This window comes from Balaenoptera acutorostrata, chromosome 10, assembly GCF_949987535.1.
Source record: "Balaenoptera acutorostrata chromosome 10, mBalAcu1.1, whole genome shotgun sequence".
Taxonomy (NCBI): Eukaryota; Metazoa; Chordata; class Mammalia; order Artiodactyla; family Balaenopteridae; genus Balaenoptera; species Balaenoptera acutorostrata.
Window position 1 is genome coordinate 41,557,676 of NC_080073.1, and position 10,779 is coordinate 41,568,454.

Below are 10,779 nucleotides of genomic sequence, written 5' to 3' on the forward strand. Positions count from 1 at the left end.
GTCCCAGTGGGGAGCGGGGAGGGAAGGATTGGGAGTTTGGGATTAGCAGATGCAAACTATTATATATAGAATGGATAAACAATAAAGTCCTATTGTATAGCACAGGGAACTATATTCAATATTCTGTGATAAACCATAATGGAAAAGAATATGAAAAAGAATATCTATACCTATATAACTGAATCACTTTGCTGTACTGTAGAAATTAACACAACATTGTAAATCAACTATACTTCAATAAAATAAATTTTTAAAACAGAAGCCACTGAGTATTTATGGGTTAACAAAATAAATTTAACTTCTTGTTCCTATATCACCCCTATCAGGTGTTCTTGATCAGCAGGTGGCTTTTCTCCATCTTATACCTCCACTCAACCCTGTGGTTCATGCTTACCTACCTCAGAATTCCCCGGAGAGCTTGTTAAACTACAGATCACTGATTCTACTCCCAGAGTTTTCAATCCTATAAGTCTGGGGTGGGTCCTGTGAATGTACATCTCTAACAAGTTCCCAGGTGCTGCTGCTGCTGCTCTGCAGACCACACTTTGAGAACCATTGCTCTGCATTAACACAAGTAGAGAAGTGAACCTCCTCTCTACTGCCTTGGCATGGAAGTGGCATCTGTAACCTCTCCTCACCTCCTATTGGTGCAGCTCATCATCTGGACCCCTTTAGATGCTAGGGTGGGGAATGTGGTCCCCAGAGCTGGATCCCCCACACTGGACAGGAGCAGCAGGAATCTTGGTTGTCATCTCCCAATCTTGGACACGCTGAGCAGATCCAAAGACCACATTCTTCTACAAAAACACCCTGTGAAAGCCCAAGAAATGGTGGTATTCGCCACCATTTCTTTCAGTTTCCACCATCCCACTGACGGTTTGTGGAAGAGGATAAATGCCTTTCCTTTGAGGTCTCCCCCAAGACTCTTTGTTCATCTTAGGTCCAGCTTAAATGTCACTTTTGTAAAGACATCCTCCCTGATTCCCTAGCCTTACTGTTCTTTTCTTGTGCTTTCTACACCTTTTCAGATTCTCAAGTCAATATAAATTATGAAGCTCTCCAATGCAGGAAGCCCAGGGAAACAAGGTTATGATCAGAGGCTGGGCGACAAGGTGCCAACACCAGTCCATGGATTTGGATGTGCCTTCACCGGCCAGGTTTTGGGGGACAGTCACCCACTTAAGGCACTTGGGGGTACTTCCATGGGACTGGCCACCGTGGAGGCAATGACAGGCTCTGCAGTCATCTTCAAGGAACCCGCACGAGGTGGGGTAAGTGCAGAGGAACGTTCAACGTTCCGGGGGCACCATCACGGGTCCGCGACGTCATCACATGCCGGAGGGGCTGTCACGTGCCGGGGCTGCGTCACGTGCGTCATGTGAGGGAGACGTAGTCGCGGCGTCCGGGGCTCGTGCGAGCCGTACCTGCTGCCGCTAGCGGACGCCTCACGGGCCTCATGGCCGCGTCGTTGTCCTGCCTCAGCGCTGGGCCTGCAGCCTCGAGGCCCTCGGGCCTGAGCTGCCGCCTCCTGGTGCTGCTCCTGCTGAACTCCGGTGAGGCGGCGCCTGCTCTGCGCCGCTCCTGTTCTGGGTCCTTCTTCCCCGACACCGCCACCCCCCCCCCCCCCCCCCCCCCGCAACCCGCACTCGAGGCCGGGACAGGCCCCGCGGCGCCCACCCGCAGCCCCTTCTCCTCTGCTACCCCTCCGGGCATCTCCCAGGGCGGTCCCGGGGATCCCAGACTCCCGCGCTCTGAGCTTCCGCCCTCAGACCCGCCAGCCCTGTAGCCTCCTGGGGCCTTGTGGTGCGGGGGGCACCCCCGCGTTTCCTCCTGGAGGCGTGGATGTCGCGGCTGAGACCCGAACCACCCTCTTGACGACATCCTCAGGCCTCTCACGCTCTACACCCCCAGCCCAGCCTCGCTCATCTTCCCACGCAGCAGGGCACTGCTGGAGACCCCGCTCCAGGCAGGCGGTCCGGGCCAAACTCGTGGTCTCCAAACCCTTAAAGGAATGTTACTCACCTCACTTGCTTCCCAGACCCTCTGCTCCTACCGAGGGTGCCTCACTAGCAGCGGCTTCCTTCCCTCAGGAAACGCGTGCCCTCAGGTGCTGTCCCCTTGACTCCCTCAGCCCCGGGGGCCCCTCCAAGCCTGACGACTCAGTGCCACCCTCTCCCCTTTCCTTAGGAATCAGAGACAGGCCTCCTGTTCAGGGTCAGCCTGCTCACCCCTGCTCTGGACTCGGGGCCCTTCCTGCGCTCTCATAGATCTTTATCCTCTCCCTTTCTATTTGCTGTGTTTTTTTAACCCTATCTCTTCCCCTCACTGCCACATTTCTCAAAATAAGTTTTTACTTCATGTTTCCTTCAGGTGCTTCCTCACTTCTCACTTAACCCTTAGCCCATTCCTGGCATGTCTCTGCCCTGTCGTCCCTAACCTTTCTGCTCCTCCCTCTTTTTTCATTTTCTCTAGTCCCTTGGCTTCTCTCAGGCCATGCCTCCTAATTCTCCTCTACCTCAGGGTGACTCCCTTGCCCTTCTGTGTCCCTCCCAGGCCACCCATGCTCTGTTCACCCCTGACGTATTGGTGTTCCCTAAGATGCTGTCTGGGTTCCTTCTTCACTGCTCCCTGGGTGAACTCACTTGCGCTGGGCGTTGAGCTGCCATGTATGTGATGCTGCCTCAGAAAACAACGTGCATGGATGTGCAGGCACCTACTGGACATCTGTACCTGGATGACCTAGAACCATCTCAACTCCTTGGGTTCCGAAGTTGAGGCCCTCTTCTTCCTATAAGCTGGGTTCTCTTACTCCGTGGATAGTAGTCACTCTTCTCTAAAATCAGAAACTGGGGGGTCATCCTAGACTCACCATTCTCCCTCAGTCCCACATCCAGCTCACCAAGTCTGTTCTCACTGCCACTTCTTCATTCAGCCCTCATTTCTTGCCTGGGTTCTGCAGAGCCTATGGTGGGATCTTACTGCGTTCAGTCTTGTTACCTTCCTATCTATTCTCCATACTGCCTTCACAATACAAGTCTGACCATGTCACACCTCCACTGGCCTCCCTCCTCCCAGAGAGTCTCACTCAGGCTTCTTGGCCTGGCTTATGAAGGCACTTGTGATTGACCCCTGACTTTCTTCCCCTGGCATCATTTCTTGCCATCATGGGCCTTGCCCTTTATCCTCTGGAGTCTCCAGCTTACACCATGGTGTTTCTTTCATAAAGAATGTCGTTGTCACTTTTCATTTCTGTTTTACCTTCTCATCTTTAAGATCTGGCACAATAACCCCTCTTTCTAGAAACCTCCCTGTCCACCGCTTCTTCTGGGCTTACCTGACACCTGTGGCCTTGTCCCCGCATTGATCGCACATGGGTGATTGTGTGTTTACTTATGTCTCCTCTGCTGGGCAACCTGCTCCTCAAGGGCAAATACAGGATGTATCTGTCTGATACACCTCTGTACACCCCCGCTCCCTGCCCCCAGCCCCACGGCCTTGGGCTCCAGGCTGGGAACAGAGTGGGAGGTGAGGAAATATTTGGTGAATGAATAAATTAACTAATTAATGAAGAATGCACCTCTTCACTGTCATCCTGTTACAACCTCTTACTTCATCTCTGTCCCCCTTTCTCCTCCAGGTTACAAAGGAGACAACACCAAACCAGGTGGGTAAGGTGAGCCCCTGCTTCAAGAAAACCTTGGATCCTGGGAGGGTATGTTCTGAAGAGGGTCACAGAGATAGTGTTTCTGGGTCTATAGGAAGCAGAAATTCAGTCTAAATGGCCTGCCTTCAAAAGAACAGCCTGTGCTGTTCAGGACGTACAGACTCAACAGTGCACATTAAAAGAGTATTTGGGCCTCCTATGGGAATGCAGAACCTCTTCAAGTTCAACCCAGGCTGCATCCCATCAGGGAACATGTCCAGGAAGCTGATGCAGACCCTTTTCCACACAGAAACATTTTGAGCTCTAAACTGTTTATTTGCAAATGGAGCCTTTGGGGCCCTGTGGCAGTGTCTGCAGAGCCTGGCTCTTCTGGGGTCTTCCTGTCTTTTTCCTTAGACCTCAGGGGTGGAGGGTTGGGTTGCTCCTGCTTGTTCACGGGCTTCCTTTGTCACAGATGCACCCTGATTTGTTATGGATTGTTTGGTTGAGTAAGTTATTTCTGCTTGTGTCCATGCCCCACCCCTATTCCCCCTCTTCACCTTTCTCCCAGCCTTTCTTGTATATTTGATGTGTATCTTTCTGTTTGTGTTTTTGTAAAAATACATATTGTGGTTTTGTGTGCATGTATTTCTAACTTATGCAAATAGTATGTTCTCTAGATCTCTTTCTGTTTCCTCCTCTTTTCATTTAGTCCCATTTAAAAAAACATTTTATGTGGAAATAATTTTAAACTTACAAAAAAGACTGCAAGAATAGTACAAGGAACACGCACACACACAAAATTTTTTTCAGAATCAGTTGAGGGTAACATACAGTATGGCTCTTTATCTCTAAATACTCTGGTGTGTGTTTTCTAAGAATATTCTCTTAGATAACCACAGTACAAGTTATCAGTTTCAAAAATTTACATTGATAGCATATTTTAATCTATATTTGTCCATATTCCAATTGAGTCAGCCCTCTGCATTCCTATCAGCAGTTTGTGAAGGTGTATATATTGCTACAGACCACCCACCCCTTGGCATGATCCAGCTTTTACATTTTTTGCCTATCTAATAGACAAAAAAGTGACTTTTTTTTTTTTTAATAAGTCTTTTTTTTTTTAAATTTATTTATTTATGGCTGTGTTGGGTCTTCGTTTCTGTGCAAGGGCTTTCTCTAGTTGTGGCAAGTGGGGGCCACTCTTCATTGCGGTGCGCGGGCCTTTCACTATTGCGGCCTTTCTTGTTGCGGAGCACAGGCTCCAGACGCGCAGGCTCAGTAGTTGTGGCTCACGGGCGCAGTTGCTCCGCGGCATGTGGGATCTTCCCAGACCAGGGCTCAAACCCGTGTCCCCTGCATTGGCAGGCAGATTCTCAACCACTGCGCCACCAGGGAAGCCCCAAAAGTGACTTCTTAGTTTAACTGACATTTTTCTCATTACTAATGAGTTTGAGCATGTCTCAATGTGCTGTTGGCTTCTTGAGTTTCCTCTTCTAATAAATTGACTGTCTTTATCCTTTGCATATTGTCTATTCTTTTTTCTTGTTGATTTCCTAGAGTTCCTTGTATATTCCTAATAAAAGTCTTGTATTGATTTTAGATATTGCAAATATTACCTCCTAATCTGTCATCTGGCTGTTAACTTTGTTCCTGGGGTCAAAAGTCCTTGATTTTGATGTAATCAAGTTAATCAGTTTAATGCTTTATGGATTGTGGTTTGAGGTTTTGTTTAAAGAGTCCTTTCCCATCCCATGCCGCATGGTTGGCTGTTAACTTTACGGTTTTACCTTTCACGTTTAGATCTTCAAGTACTACTAGAGAGGAATCCAGTTTTGTTTTTCTTATTTCTTTTATAGTGAGCTAGTTTTCCCAGCACCGTCTACTCAACAATCCATCCTTTACTCACTGATTGTGGTGGCTCCTTTATTTACATTAAGTTCCTGTATTCTCTGAAACAATCTCAAGCTCTCTATTCCTTTTTTTTTTTGGTCCACTTGTCTGTCCTTGTCAATACCACACTGTTTTTGTCACTATGGCTTTGATGTGTGCCTTAATATCTGCTAGGACAAGTGTCCCTTCTTTGCTCTGTCAAAGATGGAACTATTTATGGACCTTTGTTTTTCTATTTCAATTTTAGAGTAAGTTTATCAAATTTCTTAAAAATTCTAACTGGGTAAGTGACTTTATAGATTAATTTTGGGAAAAATTACATCTGAAATATTTAGTTATTCTGTTTAAAAGCAATGGATCTTTCTCCATTTATGCCAGTCATTTTCAGTGTCCTTTATTAGAGTTTAAAATGTATTACTGCAAAAATCTTGCTTAGTGTTGGATACTTTAATTCCAGGGTATTTTATAATTTTTAGCTATAAACTGTATCTTATTTTGAATATAGTTGTGCTATACTCAGGTTGGTTGGCATAAAGAAATATTATTGATTTTAAAAGTCAGTTACTGAAGTATTATATACATACACAAAAAAAGTACACAAATTATGTGTCCAGCTCAATAAATTATCACACAGTGAACGCACCTGTGCAGTCTCCACCCAGGTCAGAAAGCAGAGCAGTACCAGCACCCAGAAGCTCCCTTATGTCCTCCCAGTTACTTCCTTTGTCCTCCTCCCACAAAGTATCATTATTCCTGGCTTCAGAAAGTATAATTTTTTTGGCCTGTTTCTTAATGTTATATGATGGTTGCTGTAGGTTTGTGGCATATAACTTGTATAAATAAGGATTTTCTTTCTGTTCCTAGTTTGCTAAGTAAGAGTGTTTTGTTTTTTAGTCGTGAATCTGTGTTGAATTTTTCAAATGCCTTTTTCTGTGTCTATTGAGAAAAGCACAGTTCTTTTAGAGAAAAAGAACTGTTTATGTGGGGAATACACAGAGAGCACTTCCATTGTGGGACCACCCTTGTTCCCCAGGACGATCTCTACATGATCATGGTGCATTATTTTAAAAAATATAATATTGGCTAATATTTTATTTACAATTTCTGCATCTGTGTTCATATTCATACAGTCATACAACTTGATTGTTGGAACTACTTGCAAACTGGTAGTGTGTAAGCTGTTACACAGAGTGGGAGGCCTCTGTTGGCTCCATGCTGGGACTTTTTCTTGAATGGTCTATGTAAAGACTTCTGACATAGAAGTCTGGAGCTTTTCTTGACTCTGAGTAGTGTGGGGACAGAGGCCTTTTGCATCTAAGAGATGCAGAAAGCTTTATAGCCTTTCAGGAACGTGGCCTAGGGACTTACCCTGACACAAGAAAATACATTTCCTGTCCTGGGGCTCCCTCTATGCTTCTCCCTTGTTTTGAGGTTCTGTGCTGCTTGCTCCCTGTGTGTCTCAGTATCTCTCTCCTCCTCCTGTCATGTCTCTGTGTTTCTGTCTTGATGCTTTTTATCGCTGTCATTGTCATTTTCTGTCCAGCTGAATGCCTTTGGGCAGGCCACTGCTCTTCTCTCACCTTCAGTCTCCCCTTCTTTGAAATGGAAGCAAGTCCCCAAGTTTACAGCCTCATGCAAATTACCCTGGAGGGCATCTTGGTCACAGTCATTCTTATCCTCCTCTATGCGGCCACTGTATCTCCCTGTCACGCTTGTTCCTGAAGCTTGTGGCAAACCCTGGTGGCCGAAGAATTTGGACGTGACCCGCCATTGGCCCTGGGAGGTGAGCCTCCGAGTGGAAAATGAGCACGTGTGTGGAGGGGCCCTCATTGATCTCGACTGGGTGGTGACTGCTGCCCACTGCATCCAAGGGTGAGTGTGGCCCATGGAGACCCAGGGCTGCAGTGGGCCCAGCCTAGACTCCTCATTTCCTCTATGAAACAATGTGGCAGTGGGGGAGATGGGGGGGAGTGGGAAGGGATGTCCAGAACAGGGAAGAGTCATGCTCATGATCTCACAGGGCCAGGGACTGAGCTGGGGCAGGAGCCCCAAGCAACAAAGACTATATCCTGACCAGGGCAACAGCATACACCTCGTATACACCCCACCCCTCACACACATTAGAACATGCGTGCATGCTAATAGCTGCACACTCGAATACACAGCACATAGACCAGGCCACTTGAATCAGCTTGACTGATGAATGAGGAGGCAGTCATATCTCTGACTCCGAGGGCCCCCTGGCCGGATGAGCAAGATGGAGTGAGCAGGGCAAATCAGGCAGGACTTCTGCTAAGAGGAACGTCCTTGGTGGAGGTAGGAGCATAGTGTTGCTTGAGAACCTGACATCTACCAGGTGGGGCTCTGTGTCTCCTGTAGCACAAAAGAGTATTCAGTGATTCTCGGCACCTCCAAGCTGAAGCCCACGGACTCCACAAGGGCCCTCTCGATCCCTGTGAGGGACGTCATTATGCACCCCAAGTACTGGGGCCGGAACTTCATCACGGGTGATGTTGCCCTCCTCCAGCTTCACACTCCTGTCGTTGTCAGCAAGTACGTGCAGCCCATCTGCCTCCCGGAGCCCAACTACAACCTGAAGGTTGGGACGCAGTGCTGGGTGACCGGCTGGGGCCAGGTTAAACAGCGCTTCTCAGGTGAGGAGGATGGGGTCGGGGGTGACGTGTGGTACCCCAGAGGGTACACTCCTTTCCTCCTCTGGGGCCTCTTCTGCTGAGCCCCCTCATGGTGCCTCTCAGGAAGCTTGTGGCTGTTACCTCTGGCCCCTGGTTCTTTGGATGTGTTAGGATTGCTCCTCACATGGGAACCGTTGCCATGGTTTACACCATTGCATTTGCTATGGGCACTTCATTTAGGCCTAGGGAAACCTGATCATTTGCCTCTTACGGAAGCTCAAAGTCAGGGATTCATAAATTCACTCAGTCACTTATTTGTTCACCTGACAAACTTCAATGTTCAGGCATCTGCCACATGCCAAACCCTTGTCACTGGTAATGCATGCCCTGCCTCTAGGGAACTCATAACTGAGTATGGGTGGAAGCACAGATTAACAAGGAAAGAGGCAAAGACTTTGTCAGGTGATCTTGAGAGCAAGTCGGGAGGGATCTGGGATGAGCTCTGGCAGAGAGTCTGCCTGAGATGCCTGAAGGAAGAGCAAATGTCAATCAGGTGGCAGAGGGCACAGCCAGTATAGAGCTCAGAGGCTGGAGAGAAGCAGCATGGCGTTGGGGTCTCAATTTCTGAGTGGTTGCATTGAAACTTGGATTGTAGCCTGCCTGGTTCAGGAGCAAAAGATTCCCAGAGAAAGGGATCCTGAAATAGAGCTTTAGAGGGCAAGGTGCTTGCCAGACATGGTCCACACCACAGGGGGAAGGGCCAAGTGAAGGAGGGCATGGAGGTGTGAAGGGGTGTGGCTGAGTCTTGAGGATGGAGGTGACAAGACCCTGGGAATAGGCAGGGCTGAGTAGAGTGAGGAGTCAGTTCTCACCCCACTGGACTCCTCCACAGTCAACTCCACGCTGACCCCAGAGTTGCGGGAGGCCGAGGTGTTTATTATGGACAACAAGATGTGTGACCGGATTTACCGCAAGAAGTCCCTCATCCCCCGCGTTGTCCCGCTTGTCCTGGGGGACATGATCTGTGCCACCAATTATGGAGAAAACTTGTGCTATGTAAGTTTCTGGGAGGTTCTGGCAGCTCTCCTTCGGTTGGGATGACTCCAGGTGGGGGGCATTTCCCCAGGGAGAGGTTTGCTTGGCCTCCCTCTTTGTCATCATCATCAGGTAGTGCTCTGCTCCCATCTTCCTTCCCCGTGACTTTGATTTTGCCTGATATTCTGGGATGGGATCCCCAACTGAGGAGTGAAGGAGGACTCCAGGTAGTGAGATCCTCAAGGAATGAAAGAAGCTTCCAAGCAGAACTCAGAGGGTGGGCATTCTGGGTCCCCCAATCCCTTGGGTCCCAGCTGGGTCCAGAGCCTCCGTCACTCCTCTCTCTTTGCCTAGGGGGACTCTGGGGGTCCGTTGGCTTGTGAAGTCGAGGGCAGATGGATTCTTGCTGGGGTGTTGTCCTGGGAAAAGGCCTGCGCCCAAGTACGTAATCCAGGCGTGTACACCCATATCACCAAATACAGCAAATGGATCAAGAAGCAAATAAGCAATGGGGTTCTCTCAGTCCCCTGCACCTCCTCCTGGCTCCTACTCCTGTCCTGGCTGCTGCAGCCCCAGATGGGCCCCTGATCTCCCTTCTCCTTTCTTCTCCGTGCTTTGCCTTTGCCGAATGGGGCCAGGTCAAGGTTAGACCAAGGTCATGGGTCTGTATTCAACAAGGGTCAAGGCGGGGAAAGAGTGACCCCTGGGAGACTGGGTCCTGTTTTCGCCTCCTAGTGGGAAGGGATGTGGTAGGTGACTAGGCCTTGAGTGACCAGGAGAAGGGAAGTGTGGCCTAGAAGGGCTTTGGAATTGGGGACCAGGATAGCAGGGATTAAACCTGTGCAAACATGAGCTGGCTCTGTTCTCTTTTCTGGGTGGCCCTGGGAGTTGGGGGTTGGTGCGTGGGTAAGGCCTCCTGGAACTAATTCTGCCAGGAGGCTCCCCAGAGTGGGGACTGATGGTTTTTGCTATATCACTTGTGCTGGGGCGTTGGGAAAGGGCCTGGGCCTGAGGCATCAGTTTTCTCAACTGTAAAGTGGGCGTGCTGTAAGAGAGCAGTTGCGACATGCACTGTAGGTGACAGTAGGAAGGACCCACATATCGTGCTCCAAAATCAGCTTTCTTTTTTTAAAAAAATGGCATTAAAAAAAAAAACCTGATTTCAAAAGTTCCCCTCCTACATTTTTAAAAAATTAAAAACAATTAAAAGCTATGTCTGAATTTTTGTTGTGATTTACCAAAAAAATTCAGAAATACATGAAAGATTCTCCCTTGCTCATTCACCCCCACCACCAATGCTGCTCCCCTCCCCAGAAGTAATCATTGTTAGCATCCTTAAGTAAAATATCTTTATGGTTTTTTAAATAAATAGAATCTTATATATGTATTATTAATAACCTACATTTTAGAAAAAACTATATGCCTTGAAAACCTATGTCAGTAACTAGAGCTATTCATAATTTTACATTATTGCATGTGTACCATGTGGACGTAATGTATGTTATTTAACCAGCACCAGGTTTTAGGCTGTTTCTGACTTGTCAGCATTGTGGCAGTGCTGCCATGAGCATATTC

General features: G+C 48.1%; 1 protein-coding gene across 1 annotated transcript in view; it reads left to right on the forward strand.

Moving 5' to 3' along the window:
• Positions 1-9,792, forward strand: part of PRSS45 (Putative serine protease 45) — a 57,671-nt gene extending 47,879 nt beyond the window's left edge. Inside the window, exons 5-10 of the mRNA XM_007168847.2 lie at positions 1,029-1,266; positions 3,638-3,664; positions 7,261-7,408; positions 7,916-8,190; positions 9,062-9,225; positions 9,559-9,792. Of these exons, the coding sequence (XP_007168909.2) occupies positions 1,050-1,266; positions 3,638-3,664; positions 7,261-7,408; positions 7,916-8,190; positions 9,062-9,225; positions 9,559-9,792 (1,065 nt within the window). The 5' untranslated portion in view covers positions 1,029-1,049. The remainder of the gene's footprint in view (positions 1-1,028; positions 1,267-3,637; positions 3,665-7,260; positions 7,409-7,915; positions 8,191-9,061; positions 9,226-9,558) is intronic.
• The last annotated feature ends 987 nt before the right edge of the window (positions 9,793-10,779 follow it).